Here is a 17,587-nt window from a genome sequence, read left to right on the forward strand (position 1 = left end):
CTCCTTCTTATTTTCCAGGCTTCACCTGGGGTCTGTTAAAAGACAACTTTGCTAAAGACAGCTTGTTCTTTCAGCTAGTATCCATCCACCCCTAATCCATATAGGACAGTGGGAGTGAGCAGAAACTACGGACGGGTAGTGACTTCTAAATAATGATGCCCTTTTCCAAATATTCTCATTTTTGCTATATATATAATTTTTTTTTAAATTAGAACTCTGAGAAATCTTTCTTGGGCCTTACGAAAGGCTACAGCAACATCTCACCATAAAAAAAGAAAAGTCTTCGGGGCTAAAAGCTCCTGGCAACACAGGTCCCCTGATATCGTGCATGATCCCACATCCGGACATTCACCAGCAGTTCTGGAAAATGCTTTGGAAAATCGGGCTCCCCTACCTCACTTGATCTTTTTCTTTTAAATATACTAACAACAATTCAAACCATTAACTAGTTTGTTTATTTTCTTTGAATGTCCCAAATACCAGCTATGCCATGACCATTTTTCAACTCATTTCAACCTGAAGGAGGTGCTGTCACATCTGAGTGTTTCAAAGTCCTCAGTGAGGGGCTTCCCTAGTGGCGCAGTGGTTGAGAGTCCGCCTGCCGATGCAGGGGACACGGGTTCGTACCCGTACCACCAAAAAAAAAAAAAAAAAAAGGCCTCAGTGAAACCATTCCCAGAGGGAGTGAGTCTCTACCATCCACCAGGGCAGTTCCTGGCCTCGGGGCCAAACCTGATTGACTCCAAGCAAGCTAGGCAGTGAAACTGCTGTTTCATACAAATGGGCAGAATAAATGCATTCAAGTGATTTAAGAAACTGGAAAAGAGTGGACTGAAGGAACCCATGGAAATTAAGAGAGCTAATCATAGTTCCAGTTTTAACGTGACTCAGCTTGGCTACATCTGGTCCTTGGGGTTCCTATATATCAGAAGTCCAGGAGCCCACCTGGGACAGCCCTGACTTTGCAGACTATATTAACCATGCCTTTTATTCTCTATATCTGATGCTTTGCCATCTTGGGGCCTTGTTGACTCTGGAGGTACTGTGCCTCCCTGGGTTAGCTCATTACTAGAGACAGCTGACAGCTCACCTGCCTGGGAGAATGTCCTTCATATGCAAAGCAAACACCCACAACCCAGCCACCTCCTCTATGGAGCTTTCACTCTCTGGGCCACTATCCACCAGCCCTAATCATCCCAGGGCCAGGTACCAGACACCCAGGGACAGCTCCTGTGCCCAGGGCCTGCTGAAGTGATTCCAACTAGCCAATCCTAAGTCTGCCTACCCTGCCTCACCCACTCCTTCCCCCTGAAACCACAATCAAGGCTCTTGCCCATGCTTTCTCACTCCCAGTGCCTCCTGACCCTGGTGCTTCCCCACGTGGCCCTGCATGGCACAGCACAAACCCTCCTCTTGGCATCTGAGTAGAACAAACTGTCTTTTCAATGGCAGTTGTATTCTCATCTGTCGGCCTCACCATACCTAAATAATAACAAAAGCTACATGTTACAACACAGATGTGTAATGGGGCGTGGCCACTCTGGGCATTTAACGTTCTCACCTTAACCAGCACTGTCTTTTCCTGACCAAAAGAAGAGGGGGGGGAAATGACTTTTCTTAATCAGGGTTCCTCATCTAAACCACAAAACAAAAAAATAACTTGAGTGGCGATCTTCTTAATTGTCCCAAGAATGGTACCTGACCAGCCTCACTCTAGACACAGAGAAGTTAATTCATTACAAACAGCAGGTGCTTTGGTGTACGAGGGCTTAATTCTCTTAGAGAACGTGGTTGGGAAATGTGACGAGTCTAACTTCCAGGTGTCAATGAAAACCCTCCATCATCCCCACAGCCACTGACAGGTCTGCCTCTCGGAAGAAATTCACTGTGGCGGGAAGCGATGAAGGTGGTGCGGCGGGGTGTCCCCCTACCTGTGTGATCCGGATGAACGTTACCTGTGCTCGGTGATCCCCGACAGCGAACTGTATCACGGCGACGCCCGGGCTGTGGCTGTCCTCGATCCTCTCCACAGTGCTGGAGTCGATCTTCAGGTCGTTGCTGATCTCTGCACTCTGGATGAAGTCTTCCGTTTTTAAGTCCTCCACCTTCTTCAGCTCCCCGTTGGCCAGCTGGATGATGGAGCCTTTCATGAAGTAGGGAGGCAGCGTAGGGGGCGCGGCTGCAGGGGATGCCACCGACTGCACCACGGGCAGGTGGATCTGCGCCTGCACCATGGCTGGGTAGGCGGCCTGGGTGACCAGGGCCTCAGGGCTGAAGTTCTCGCTCTTGGGAAGGGCGGTGGTGACGAACGTGTGAGGCACTGCAGCAAACTGGGGCGACGACGTGACGATGGCCGAGGCCGCACCCGACCCCTCCATGTCAGCACTGCCCACAGGGATGAGCAGGGGCTGGGTGCCGGGGAGGACCAGGTGCGGGGGCAGGCCGCCGGCGTAGGTGATCGCTTGCTGCTGGCTGCTCAGGTAGCCGATGACGGGCGGCTGAGTCCCTGCGTAGAAGGCTGTGGCCGGCAGTCCAACCGGGAGGGGCTCCGAAGCACTGTGTGTGGTCTGAATGACCGTGTGGGGGGACAGCGTGGCGACGGCGGCGGCCTTCACGCCTTCGGGGCCCAGGGCCTGCTGGGGAGACAGCGCGTAGGATCGGTGCCCGGGCTTCCCTAGGTGCAGGCTGCTTTTGTCGTTGAGGGCGGAGGGGGAGGCCTCTCGGTGGGTGACCTGCTGCACCTCCAGGTCGGCGGCAGGGGTGCTACTGTTGGGCAGGACCATCACAGAGGCCCGCACCCCGGAGGAGTCGCGGCTGCCGTAGTCGGCAGGGCTGGGGTGGACCACCACGTGCCTGGACTCGTACGGGTGGGGAACGGCCTTGCCGCCCGCCTTCACCAGGCCCAGGTCGGCCGCGGTGGGCGCCCCGTACCTGCGGCCCTTCTCCATCTCCCCGTTCAGGATCTCCTTGGCCTGCGCGCCCTGCTGCAGCCGGCTGCTCTCGGCTTTCTTGGTGGCCTCGCGGGCGACAAAGTGGCTGCCGGAGTCGCTGTACTGCACGACGACCTGCGGGGAGGGCCCCAGGGTGAGCGTGTGTGGGATCATCGCCTGGTGCGGGTGCAGGTGGACGGGGATGGCCGGCGGGGAGGCCGGGCGCGCGGCGCTCTGCGGAGAGCTGGAGATGTGCATGTACTGGTTCTGCTGGGTGGGTGGTGGGGACCCGGGGGGCAGGAGCCCCGCGGTCCTGCCCAAGTGCTGCTGCTCAGCCTTGTGTCCCGAGGCTTGGCTCAGGCCGCCCATGTTGGCCAGCAGAGTAGAATAGGCCTCCAGCTGGGAGCGCTGGGATGGAGTGGCGGCCCCCGCGGCCGAGGCCACCGCGCTGGTGACGGGGCTGGCCGTGGGGGAGATCAGCTGAGAAGGGATGAAGCCGGCGTAGGGCCCGCCGTACTGGGAAGAGCCGATGAACTGTAAGGTATGCGGCAGGTGGGCGTACTGCACGGGCGACACCGGGGCCCCGGACTGCGGGGGCGGGTACGCGGGCATCGTCGTGGTCGCCGGGACGGACCGGGGCGCGCTGGGCGGGGAGTAGTCCAGCCCCGCGGACAGCGCTTTGTGTAAACCTATTCCCTGCTGTAAACCGAGCTCTGCCGGGGGTCCCGCCGGCCCTAGCCGCCCGCCCGCGTGGCCCCGGCCGCTCGCGTGGCCCGGGAGCCATGCCACGCCCTCTGCGCGGTGGTTGTCGCTGGGCACAGCCGTGGCCTTGTCCTCCGAGGGCCGGCTGGTGGCGGGGATCTCGCGCTTCTTGGGAGGCAGGCATTCGTTACTGCGCTCTTGGTTGGATTTCATTTTTCGCCGTCCCCCCTCCACGGTGACCGTTTCACTCTCTGGCTGGCTCTGCTTTCAGTCTGATAAACGGAAAGTCACATTTGATTTCTGTAGGGGATCCAGGCTCTTCATGAGGAATCATCTCCCTGTGGGTGCGATCCGCCAGCAGCCGCCCTGGAATCTGGGAAAAGGAAGAGGGTCGGGACAAGGGGAAGAGGAGAGGGAGGAGAGAGGCGATCAGAACATCAGCACCGGAAAAGAACGTCCTCCTCGAGATTGAGACTAAGCTTCTGGTGTCAACGTGAATTCCAAACACACCCCCGCCCCTGCCCGCCCCCACATTAGAGCAGGTAAAACGCTGGCCGGCCTCGCTGTTTAGGACATCAGCAAGATCATTACAACATGCAAGTCAAACCTCTTTTTTATAGATTTAGCAAGTCTCCTAAGACACCTCTCTCAATACCCTCTTCTCTTTTTCTCTTTCCAGAAGGTAGACAATGCGTTTCTTAGTTTCGCTTCCAGAAATGCCACTCTCACGCCTTAGCTCTCCTTTACCTCGCTGGGCAATCAAACGATGCCCACAAGGTGGGTGACACCGGTGAAGGTCAGCCAGACCTACCCTCTGAGCCAGGCACCGGGAGGACGAGGTTAGGAACGGAAATCCTCAGCGGACTTCATACCTTGTCTCTGAGTCCTCATCTGCCAAAGGCACTACTCAGAGATTCCACTGACTCTGGGTCCATACTGGATCTACAATTCTCTCTTCCCTGACACACGCATGCACGCACGTGCACACACACTATGCACAGGCCAACTCAGCAGAGGGAGCCCCAAATAATCGTGTTCTCTACAAGTTTCCAAACAACTCCCAGTACAGCTACTCACATGGTAACAGAAAGCCAAAAGGAATCTGTTTGACAGTTAGAACAGGAACATGGTTATGGTTTTAAAAAAATGCAATAACCAGGCTGATGCATCGAGGGTGTCCTTAACGAGGGTGGCTTTATGCTCGCTCTACCTCTGCCTCTTACTTCCTTTCCAAGTGGTCTTTGAATTTTCTCTCCACACGCTCCATAAAGGGCCAATCCACCCTCAACCCTAGAGAGGAAACCTCTGCTGGACCAATCAGGCCTGAGTGTTTCAACCTGGACATACAAGTAGTGAGCCTGGAGCCAGTTTTCACGGACACCTAATCTCAGTCTTTCAGGAACCACAGAACTCTGTTACCATGACTGTGTCGGCAGACAGATGCCCACCTGGCAAGAGGCAGATCATCAATGGAACCAACAGGGACCAGGCTTACAGGCGGCAGCTGCAGCCGTGAGCCATGTCACGCGCTGTGACCCTGGGAAGCCCTGGATCAGGCTCTGGGAATTCCAGGCCCTGGGGTTTTAGCATTTCTCCTACGCAGACCTGCTTTTCTATAGTCTGATGTTAAAACAGACACAGTTAAGGAAGCAGTTTTCAGCACTACCCTCCCCGACCTAGGGCTTTGTAAGTCCCAGATAACTCCATTCTGTACAGCCTTCTCTTATGAAATGCATGGCACGTAATTTACACCCAATATGTGCAAATAGATTAAGATGACAATGCTATTTTCAAAACAATGATAGAATAAAATTAAACTAAAAAAACTGAAAACAGCTGCCCCTTTTGACTACTTAAAAAGTACTGCTACTGATCTTTTATCTCTAGGTTTTAAGTCACGCTAAGAAAGAACTGCATAAACTCTGTTCCCACACAGACTAGCAAAGGAAAGCCATTTAGGAGATGGACTCAAAGTGAACTGTTCCATGCGCCCCCTGCTGGCTCCACAGCAGCACTGATCCAATAAAACCCCACAGGATTTCATTAGGGAAGTTCACGCAAGAGTAGTATGTCAGAATCCGGAATGAGAATATAGTAGGCCCAGCCAGTAAGGCAATAGGTTAATTAGCCCAAGGCAGCTCTAGGGAAGAAAAAATAGCGGCATAAAAGTCCTTTCAAAGCCAAGTAAAATGTCAAATGCATTCAGAAAGAGGTCCATTAGCAATGCAAATGTAAAACTGCTGTACAACTGAATGCACCATACACAAACCTAGAAAACCCCTCTGAAGGTACTTTTAAAAAAAGAACTCAGCTTTAGTGAATTTGAATACGAATGCTGACTTGGTTCTCGGCAGTGCCTTGGTTTATTTACACTGTGTTGTTTTTTGAAAGACACTGGCTGACTCAGTTGGCCCTAAAGATCTCAGTATAGAGTCCATGGCTGGTCTTCTGCTAATGGACCAACTAGGACCATATTGGCCTTACCACACAAATTCAAATATACTCTTCTGAAAAGCTGTTCATTGATAAACATCTTTTCCAGATAATACAAATGATACATCAAGGATACAAAGATTAACCGGAGCGACCTGGGGCCAAACTGACACAAATTTCAACACTCCCTCCTCCTACCTTTAGGAGGACCTTGTCTCCTATTTACCAGCGCAGCTTGGAGGAGTCGAGTCTCTCTAATTCTGGGGCATGTGTCCCTTTCTCTGGGTTTCATTAGCTCTCTATACTGTCTGTCTCTCTCATCAGGGGAAATCATCGTGAGGATAGGGACTGTATCTTGCTGTATTTTCAGTGAACCACGAGAGGGCGCCACAGGACACCACCATGTCCCTGGTACATTGGATGATAGTTCATTAATTAAAAGAACAGAGAGGTAAATTGCGAAGGTGCAAAGTACAGCAGGGAAAAGGAAGGGAGAAAGAAAGAGACTAGGAAGAAGAGAAGAAAAAAGGAGAGTGGATGTCTGCTTTTAGGGTCTCTTTCTAGCTGCAGACACACGGTCTCCATGTCCCTCATTGCCTTTTCAGTGCTGAAACGCACCAGTGGTTCACCTGGGTCCCGGAGTTCACCTCCGGATGTATCTGTCACAACAAGAGACACGGGGCCACACACCACTGTATAACTGCGAAGTTACCGAAGAGCCACACATGCAGATCATAGGTTTCAACATTATTATTAGGAAAGGGGAAGTGAACGGGAATTAATAGATGGATCGAGACAAATTTATTTAGGGTTTACTACATACAATTTGCCTGCTAATCGCTGTTCTGAATACATCCATCTTAAGCATCTTTATATCTACATTTGTATCTCTCTCATCAGTATCTTAAAATTTAGCTCAGTGGCAATAAGACCTTGCTGTTCCAAGTGTGGTCCTCAGACTAGCTCCCCCGGCAGCTTTAGAAAAGCAGAACCTCAGGCCCCACCCAAACCTCCTGATTTCAGAGTCTGCATTTTAACAACACCTCCAGATGATTCACATACACAGCAAGGTGTGAGAAACTCAGCTTGTCTGCATAAGCTTCTAAGTAAAGTAAACGTCTGGAGCCTCTTCTGATGGAGTAGGTGCTGGGAAACCAAACTAGGTGCTGTGAGCAAACAGAATCGATGGAGCCTTGGAGATAAGCAGCTAATATTTAGGGAGAACTCAGCTGTTTACTTTGGGGTCACCTAGACCCAATACAGTTCTAAGTAACAGATGCTCCTTTTCTTCTGGCTCTTTCCATCTTCAAGAACTATAAGGAAATACACCTCAAAAAGGCTGTTATTGTACATTTTATGGATAATTCAATCATCTCCAGGAGAAAAGACAGACTTTAATAAAGGAAGATATTTATATCTTTGATATCATTCAAAAATCCCCAGAGCCCCCTGCCCCACCCCCATTAACATGGATTCAGATTGCTTCAGAAGTGTTAGGAAAATGAGATGATCCCCACTGATTTCGAGTCCTGTAAATAACAACCAACTGCTCTGAATGGAAGACACTCCTAGAATCTGATACATACAGTCCTAAAAATGCATTCCAAGGTCAGGGCAATAAACTAGGCTGCTCTGCCCAGCACCCTCCATCCTGCGAGTTTCTCAGTTTGAGTGAAACCCATGACTTTCTGGCATGTATGTCCATGCAGAGCAGAGACGTGGTTTCGGTTTTAAAGAGGAGGAAATGCAGCCTGGTGAGCTTGTGTCAGTTCTGGAAAAACCATATGACCATTTAAAAGACAGAACACCTGGACCTGATGGGAGAGGTCACTAGGACATGGCAAGGATTCTTGAAGTCCTGACATGCAAACCTCTTGCTTTACTAAATTATTACACAGGAAGATCTATGTAGTGCAAGGGTAGAAGTCACTTCATTTAGGTTAAATATTAAAAATAGGCCCAACTCTGATATCCTTGAGGTTTCTGGGATGGAGAAGGGTCGATGATAGCGTAATTAGATACCTTCATGGTTGACTGAACAAGAATGCCCCAAAGGAAGTGGATCACAAATTCATTCATCAAACACTTACCTTGTTTCTAGTATGTACAGTGGACCTTAATTATTCAGTGTCAGCATGGGGCAAATGGTATGCCAGAACTCTATTTTCAGTTCTATTCTGTTCACCATTTTATTAGTGTTTTGGTTATCATATTTAGAGGTAACAGAAGGCTAAAAGGGATGCCTAATATATTACTGCAATTAATATTCAAACATATCCTGAGATGCTGGAAGTGATGGCACAAAACCAAAAAAAATAAAGATGAACGAGAATAAATATACATGCCCTGCCCTTGGTTTCAATAGCTCAATTAGTCTAATAGCAGGGTTGGAGCAATCTGACTTAAGAATAGTTCACATCAAAGAGCCAAGGAATTTTCTGTTTGACCATCCATTCAATATGAACCAACAGTTGGGTATGGTGCCTAAAAGCTGGCGTAACTATAAGCTTCATTTTAAAAAGCACAGTATTCCCAATAACGGAATGAATACTGCAGGAGCATACAGCACCGGTAAAGCCACAAAGTCCTGAGGCAAGGGGACACCGGCAGGCATGCCCAGGGTGGAGCGATGGGGTTAGTGGGAGGTCTGGACCCAAGACAGGTAAGTAACAGCTGAGGCAGCTGAAGATGTGTGGCCTGGGGGACAGAAAAAAGCCGGAGCAGAGGTGCAATGCTCAGATCTATAAAGGGCCCTCCGTGGAAGGCAGGAGAGCAGAACTGACCTCCAAATTACATTGATACACAGTTGACCCTTGAACAACACGGGTTTGAACTGCGCAGGTCCACTTATACGGGGATTTTTGTTTCAATGAATACCTGCAGTACTACATCATCTGCAGCTGGCTGAATCTGAGGAGGCAGAACCACTTACATGGAACGTCGACCAGGGAGCTCGAGCATCGGGGGCTCCTGGAACCAATCCCTCGCAAATACTGAGCGATGACTGTATACAGTAGAAATGAGAAAGTCATCAGAACTGTTAAAATGAGCTGGGCTGCCTCATGAGGTAGGGATCCCCGTGTCATCCCAAGTGTTGAGGCAGAGTTTGGAGACACGAACTGATGGTCCCATGTGGAAGAGAGACAGAATCATAGGGATGAGAGGGGGAGAAAACGTACAGGGCACCGCTGCACTCCACCTAGCACTAAGCCCCGACTGCAGGAGGCGTGGCATACCGTGTTAGAGGCGGAGTTGATTAAGGAAGTGAGAGAGAGATCTTCATACTTCACAGGCTTGCCAGCAGGGACCCCCCCAGCACATCACACAGCACCAGGCTCAATAAGCCCACCTAGTGGTGATCCAGGGCACAGCAGCGCTGAAACCCCAGAGGGAAAATCCTACAGTCAGAGGTGGAGAATGGTGGATGCTATCACGCTGTGTAAACAAGCTCTCTCTCCCTCTAGGGTCACCAAAAGCAAGTTCAAGTCTGCACCAGGGTGCAGGACCCTTCAGTCAGTGAAGTGACACATGCCACACAGGGCTGGGAAGGCAGGGATCTGCCATGACCATCTACAGCTGAGATATTAGTGGAATGAGGACAGGCAGGAGAAAAGAGTCCCTCTCTTTATATTATTAGCACCAAGAATAACAGTTTTGGGGGGCCCTGTTCATCTATAGATTTGGGGGCAATGAATACAGCGACTAAATGTAATGTAATAATTTAAAAAATTAAATCCACCTGTAAGAATACAGTTGCATTTGGGTGTTCCCTGGCTCAGGGAAGCTCTGAGGGCAACAAACTGACTCGGAGTCACTGTTCTGATCACATCTCCATATCCTCGATGGAAAGATGCTGGAGGGGACTCTTCAAGACGCACAGCCGCTCTGCTGCCCTTCCTCCACTGAACTCCTCTGCTTGGCATGGAGCTAACCCCGCCCCCCCATCTCCCTCCTCCCTAAGTCGGGCTCCCTCATCTGCTTCTAATGTCAGCATACTAGAGCGACAGGCTTCCTCAAGCCTGGGCGAAGCTCTTCCTTGCTTCCTGGCTTCTGCCATTATCGTATCTCATCCACGTGACGATTGTGACACCGGGCGGTGTTTCTAGTGGGTTTTGCCACCTCTAGAAAAACAGGGAGATCTGTCCTCTGGGTGGGTCCACCGCATGGGGATGTGGCCCACTGCTGTGTCCGCAGGAGGTCAGGCCTGAGAGAGGAGGGCAGAGGGGCAAGGCCCACATCTGGGCTGGGCTGTCCCTGGCTCACGTGGGATGTCGCCGCAGCATCTGAGCAGCCAGTGTCCCCTGGCAGCCTGCCCGTGCTGGAACTCCTGGAAAGGCTCAAGGAAAAAGAATCGCTTGAAGGGATATCCATCTGGACCGAAACCGGTCCCAAATGAATTGTCCAAGCGACGTCGAGTTTGAGTTTTTAAGAAAAGCCGGAAATGCTTTTCTGTCAAGACCTTCCCTGGTTCAGTACGTAAGCAAATGCCTTTCTGCTCTCAAGGGCTGTGTGTGCCAGATTAGCTACCCCGGGACACGGGAATCTCTGTTTACCCACCACTCTGGCTGGAGGCTGGGAACCATAGGTGCTTTCCACGACCCTACAGCAGTTCTCACCCTGCTCCTGAGTGAATTGTTTTAAGGACAGAGGGACTGCTGTGACGAGGTGCAAAGAACTGGCCACAGTCACATGGTTAGAATTGGGGTTAGGAGACGAGGATCTGTCAATTTTTGACTCTTGATCCAATGTTCTTAGCACAACAGTGAGAAATCTCACTTCAGAAGTCGTTCAGCACTCACTTCCATGGGCATCGTTGGAATATCAGGATAAAACGTTATTACTGATAGGAAGGTAACAAATTAATATTCTTACTAGTACCAGTAGGGGGAGGACACAGAGAGTGGTAGAAAGAACAGGCTGGGGTGTAGGTAAAGGACAAGTTCAAAGCCTGGCTTCATCTGCAAATAACAAGTGTTGTCGAGGACAGCGGGGACATGGAGAAAAGGGGACTCTCCTGCACTGCTGGTGGGAATGCAAATTGGTGCAGCCATTGTGGGAAACAGTATGCAGGTTTCTCAAAAAACAGAACTACCATATGATCCAACAATCCCATTCCTGGGCATATATCTGAAAAAAACCCCAAAACACTCATTTGGAAAGATATACGCACCCCAATGTTCATAGCAGCGTTATTTACAATAGCCAAGATATGGAAACAACCTAACTGTCCATCAACAGATGAATGGATAAAGAAGATGTGGTATATTTATACAATGGAATACTACTTGGCCCTGAAAAAGAATGAAACTTTGCCATTTGCAGCAACATGGACAGACTGGGGGGGGCATTATGCTAAGTGAGGTAAGACAGAGAAAGAAATACAAAATGATACTGCTTATATGTGGAATCTAAAAATACAACAAACTAGTGAATACAACATAAAAGAAGCAGGCTCACAGATATAGAGAACAAACTGGTGGCTACCAGTGCAAAGGAGACAGAGGCAATATAGGGGTGGAGGAGGGGGAGGTACAAACTTTTGGGTGTAAGATAGGCTCAAGGATGTCTTGTACAACACGGGAAATAGAGCCAATATTTTGTGGTAAGCGTAAATGGAAAGTAACCTTTACAAATTGTATAAAAATTAAAAAAGAAAAAAAACCCAACAACCCTGGCCTCACTCCTACTGCCTATGGAATCTTTCTCTTTCTTGTAATTTTTATTTTACTCCAAATTATACACGTGTCCAGTTTAGAGAGTAAGTATCTCCACAGTGTGTAATCTTATAGGTAATATCTCTGCCTATAAAATGGGGAGGAATTAGTAGGCACAGTGCCTGGCATCGGGCACACACTCAATAAACGCTCACCATCCTAACTGTAACTCGGCAAATGCTTCTTCCTGAATCCCTTGTTTTCACCCACACTGATGTATCACTAATCTCTCCTGGTTCTGTGATCAAATCAACACAATACCTTCAAACTCTCAATCCTTTCCAGCATCTGGGTTTTTCCTCACACCTGTGATTTACACAAAAGAAAAAGCCATGGATGTTTGAGAATTTATTTTCTTTCTTCAGCTGGTAGAAGGGATTATAGTTATAATAGCTCCCAATGCACAGGCCCCCATTCACACCCAAAAGCATGAAAGCCACTCCACAGGTACAAGGAGAATCAACAGAAAGGTGAGATGCTAAACTCGAGCCTGGCGTGTCTCTGTAAGGGTTAAGTGTGATGGTTCCTGGTTCCACTCTGTCTGCTCTTCCACAGATGAGTAATTCCCCAAAGGCATGGTGGGGAAATGCAGAATCTTCTTTCCACATCCCACAGGGAAGGCTGCCAGCTGTCTTCTCACACACACTCTCATAAGCTCTGCTACACACCACACAGCAAGGGGCCCGTGGTAGCTGGAGGGGGAGCTTAGTCAGATTCTCTCAACTACCAGGGTGCTGGGGTTCCAGGAGATTAGATGGCCCAAGTTTACAAACAGAGAACACGAAAATCTCCAACAAGTCAGAAAAATGCCTTTCTGGAACTGAGGCAGTCTGAGAGAGTCTGAAGCATTTGTTGCCCTTGATGTGGGCGAGTGGAAGGAAAGTGGAAGGTTCTGTATAATCTTGAACTAACAAGTCATGCCTCCTGGGAGTTCCATGTTGGGGTCCCTTCTGTGGTTGTCTTCCAGTCTCTGGGACACTATACAACTCTACCACCATCTTGGCTGCAAAGGCCCTGAGACCTCCTGGGACCCAGCAAAACAGGCAGGACAGAAGCCACTGGGGCTTTCTTTGTGTAGACTATAGATAGCAATGCTTTTCATACAAGCAACAGCCAGTGTGTTATCATCCCATTGTAAAGACCAGCACACGGAGGCTTAGCGTGTTCAGGGACTCCCCTAAGGTTACGTGACTCATAAATGGCAGAAATAAGATGAAAATCTTGATTCATCTGATACAAACACCTGGGTTCCAGTTCTCGGATTATGCAGTAGATCTGCTGGTATATAGTGCAGGATTAACCTTACCCAAACAGACGTCTGGCCTTTGTCTTTGGCTACTGGGAGGTCCTGCCTATAGAAGTATGTCTGTTTGCCTGGGGGCTTTGACCACCAGTCTAAAATATAATTTATGAGGGGGGCTTTGGGCCCCATGCGATATCAGTGCCAACCTCTGGAGGAATTAAAAGACTAAAGTTACGCACCCAACCTCCGGGAGGAGCTGAGGATAAAAGATCAACCACGTGGGTGGTATGAGACTGAGCTCCAAGAAAATCTCTAGACACCGGGGCTCGGATGAGCCTCGATGGGTGGCAGTACTGTGTGTGTACTGTCACACTGCAGGACTGGGAGAAGGTAACGCCCTCCATGACCCCACGAGGAGAGGACACCTGGAAGCCCCGTGTTTGGACCCCTCCAGACCTCTGCCCTATATGCCTCTTCCTTGGTTGATTTTAATCTGTATCCTTTCTCTGTAGGAAACTGTGAACGTGAGTACAGCAGCTTTCAGGGAGCTCTGTGCTTCTTTCTAGTCAATGGATGAATCTGAGGGTGGTATGGGGGACTCCCCCCACCCCAGAACCTATAAGTGGTGGGAGAAGTGAGGGCAGTTCTTGTGGGAACTGTTCTCTAACTTTGTAATTGGCTCATAAACTCCTTCTTATAGTACGTGATGATTATACACTTAAAAAATAGATCAAGTAATAAAATAAGCATAATAAATGAAGTTCGTCGGGGTTCAGGGAAAAGAATGTAACATGCACCAAGGACCAGATAAATCCAAATCTCTACATCCCAAAACAGTGGCCTATGGCCAGGCAGATGAATGGAACAGAATGAGGGAGGAAAACACTGCCTGGTACAATCTGATCTGGTTTAGGGCCCCATAGGGAAAGTCTCCCTGTGGCAATTACCCAGTGGCACACACATGTAAGCAGCACTGAGTGTGTCACCTTTCTGCATACAGAGTTCTAGGTGTTGGAGCAATGGGGGCAACCCATCAGCTACTTGCTGGTGGCTCAATATTCTCGGTCTGCTGTGTGGAACTGACTTACTAGAAGTCTCCCAAGGCCCCATGGGTGCTGAACATCCCAACAGACCAAATACAGGGCTGGGCTCCATCATCTGGCTCTCCAGAGTTGTTTGGGTTTTTTTTTTAAACAAATTTATTATTTATTTATTTATTTTTGGCTGCGTTGCGTCTTCATTGCTGCCAGTGCTTTCTCTAGTTGCGGCGAGCAGGGGCTACCCGTCGTTGTGGTGCGCGGGCTTCTCTTGTTCCGGAGCACGGGATCTAGGCACGTGGGCTTCAGTAATGGCGGCATGTGGGCTCAGTAGTTCTGGCTCTTGGGCTCTAGAGCGCAGGCTCAGCAGCTGTGGCGCATGTGCTTACTTGCTCCGCGGCATGTGAGATCTTCCTGGACCAGGGCTTGAACCCGTGTCCCCTGCATCAGCAAACGGACTCTCAACCACTGCGCCACCAGGGAAGCCCCGGCAGGCAGATTCTTAACCGCTGCGCCACCAGGGAAGTCCCTCTCCAGAGTTTTGAGGAAGTACTTCCTCCAGATCACAGAGGATACTGTGTGCATGCCTGGGACAGTCCAAGCTGGTTTTGCTGTGTTCCTCAACAGAGAAAGGGACAAAGAAAATGGGGTATATCCATACAACAGACTATAATTCAGCCTTACCACGGAATGAAATTCTGATACGGGCTATAAGCTGGATAAATCTTTACAAAACATTATGCTACGTACAAGAAGCCAGACACAAAACGACAAATATTATATGATTCCACTTGTGTGTGGTCCACCTAGAGCAGGCAAATTCACAGAGACAGAAAGTAAACAGAGGTCACCAGGGGCTGGGGGCAGGGGTAATGGGGAGTTACTGTTGAGAGTGTACAGTTAGTCTGGGACGATGAAACAGTTCTGGAGCTGGATAGTGGTGATGATTGCACAAAAATGTGAATGTACCTAATGCCACGGAAATACAGACTTAAAAATGGTTAAAATGGTAAATTTTGTGTTATATATATTTTATCTCAATTAAAAAACTTCAATTACATATCATGATTTTAAAAGTTTGCAAACCAACTGCAGTTTTGTTTTTAAACTTCACAGTGCCCCCTCCCCCCAAAGTTCTGCTTGGAGCTGCGCGGATCCCCCCAAATACCTGCTAGAGTTAGCCCGCTTTCCATGGCTGGACTTTGGGGTGCCTCTAAGCTCTTAAACTTGTGTGCATTTTCACAATGAGAACTGGGAACCATAAGAAGTTAAGAAGCATCTGGCGAGGGTGTGGAGAAAAGGGAACCCTCCTGCACTGTTGGTGGCAATGTAACTTGGTGCAGCCACTAGGGAGAACAGTATGGAGGTTCCTCAAAAAACTAAAAATAGAACTACCATATGAGCCAGCAATCCCACTCCTGGGCATGTATCCGGAAACACTGGAACTTGAAAAGATACATGCACCCCAATGTTCGTTGCAGTACTATTTACAACAGCCAAAACATGGAAACAACCTAAACGTCCATTAACAGATGCATGGATAAACAAGATCTGGTACATATATACAATGGAATATTACTTAGCCATTAAAAAAAAAACGAAATAATGCCATTTGCAGCAACATGGATAGACCTAGAGATTATCATACTAAGTGAAGTCAGTCAGAAAAAGAAAGACAAATACCATATGATATCACTTATCTGTGGAATCTAAGATGTGACACAGATGAACTTATCTACAAAACAGAAACAGACTCAGACATGGAGAACAGACTTGTGGTTGCCAAGGTGGGTGGGGTGGGGGAGGGATGGCTTGGGAGTTTGGGATGAGCAGATGCAAACTATTATATATAGAATGGATAAACAACAAGGTCCTACTGTATAGCACACGGAATTATATTCAATATCCTATGATAAACCATAAGGGAAAAGAATCTGAAAAAGAATGTATATATATGTACAGCTGAATCAAAGTAACATAACATTGTAAATCAACTATACTTGAAAAAAAGTTAAGAAACATCCACAGAAGGCAGCACCCCACCCTCAAACTATCCCATCCCTGCCCACTCAACACAGAAGGCTGGCCAATATCGCTGCCCTTGTGTTCTCCCCTTGGCTCCATCATCAGGTAATGTCAGTCCCACCTGCTAAATCAGGGGTCAGTAAACTTCAGTGAAGGGCTGCCCGGTAGGTATTTTCAGCTCTGCAGGCAGTACAGTCTATCGGAAGGCCTCCACTCTGCCGGCGCAGCATGAAAGGCGCCCTAGATCATCCATAAACAGATGGGTGCAGCTGTGTCCCGTTCCAGCTCAAACGCACTTGGCTCAAGGCCTTTGGGTATGTGGATTCCCTCAGCTCTATCTGAACACTCTCCACTCCAGCCACCACCCCTGCACAATGCCCCTTGCTGCTTGTTTTCTAACCCAGAGGTTCTCCTACCCAGATTTCCCAGATGACATGGAGGCTACCTGTCTGGGGACCATACTTTGAGAACCATGGCTCTAACCTATCTTCGAGGTCTTTTTTTTTTTTTCTTTTCTTTTTTTTTTGCTGTGGATCATTTTTTTTTTTTTAAGTCTTTATTGAATTTGTTACAATATTGCTTCTGGTTTGTTTGTTTGTTTGTTTTTATGTTTTTGGCCACAAGGCATGTGGGATCTTAGCTCCCTGACCAGGGACAAAACCCACACCCTCTGCGTTGGAAGGTGTAGTCTTAACTAGTGGACCGCCAGGGAAGCCCCCCAGGTCACTTATTTTAGGTTCTCCCCACCCGAACCCCATGCCCTCTCCTCTGCACTGCTTAAGACCATGCTTTATCTTATCACATACACACCATCCTCTAACTGTCTGCAATCCCCACCTAGGCTAACACTGCCGCTGGCTCCGTGCCTTTGCCCATAACGGCCCCCCTGACTGCGACTTTCTTTTGTAATCATTCCTAACATCTTGACAAAGCCACTCAAGACCACTGCAATGTTGCACGGCCCTTCCTTCTCTCAGGCTCACCAGCACTTATATAATGTGTTCATTGTATTCTATACTTATTTTCATGCCTCTTTCTCATTAGACTGTAAACTCCCTGTGCTGGATACAGACTGAATTTCATAACCCTGTGGGATTCTAGGGCTGCTGTCCTTTCTTTGTTGGTTGACAGTTCTCATCCCATGTCTGTTGCTGTTCTGTCTCCCTTAGAAGTTGGCTACTAAAAGGCAAAGTGTTTCTGGATCTTCTTCTAAATTTTTGGATGTGATCGTACAGTGTTGGATCAAAAGTGGAACTCATGACAGAGAGACATAAAATACTGTGTATCTGAAAAACATCTGCACTTAGAGATTCCATTTCTAGCACAGATTCTCACGTGAGATTATGAACCCCAGATAATTCCCGCAGCAAGAAGTTAAAGCACACCCTATGAGATGTTTTGAAAGATGTGGGCTACACATCTTTAACCTCTAAAAATCCGCATCCCATTCTCCAAAACTCTGTCCGGACTGTCCTTGCATTAATCCCAAGGAAAGGCTGCTGA

General features: G+C 48.6%; 1 protein-coding gene across 3 annotated transcripts in view; it reads right to left on the reverse strand.

Annotated features, from left to right (window-relative positions):
• ATXN1 (ataxin 1) overlaps nucleotides 1–17,587 on the reverse strand; it is a 242,500-nt gene that overhangs the window by 20,833 nt on the left and 204,080 nt on the right. For all 3 annotated transcript variants that reach the window (XM_024763757.1, XM_024763775.1, XM_024763765.1), the window contains exon 4: nucleotides 1,956–4,005. In XM_024763757.1, coding sequence (XP_024619525.1) covers nucleotides 1,956–3,845 — 1,890 coding nt within the window. In that variant the 5' untranslated portion in view covers nucleotides 3,846–4,005. The remainder of the gene's footprint in view (nucleotides 1–1,955; nucleotides 4,006–17,587) is intronic.

The sequence above is a fragment of the Neophocaena asiaeorientalis genome, unplaced genomic scaffold (genome assembly GCF_003031525.2).
Source record: "Neophocaena asiaeorientalis asiaeorientalis breed wild unplaced genomic scaffold, Neophocaena_asiaeorientalis_V1.1 scaffold427, whole genome shotgun sequence".
NCBI lineage: Eukaryota > Metazoa > Chordata > Mammalia > Artiodactyla > Phocoenidae > Neophocaena > Neophocaena asiaeorientalis.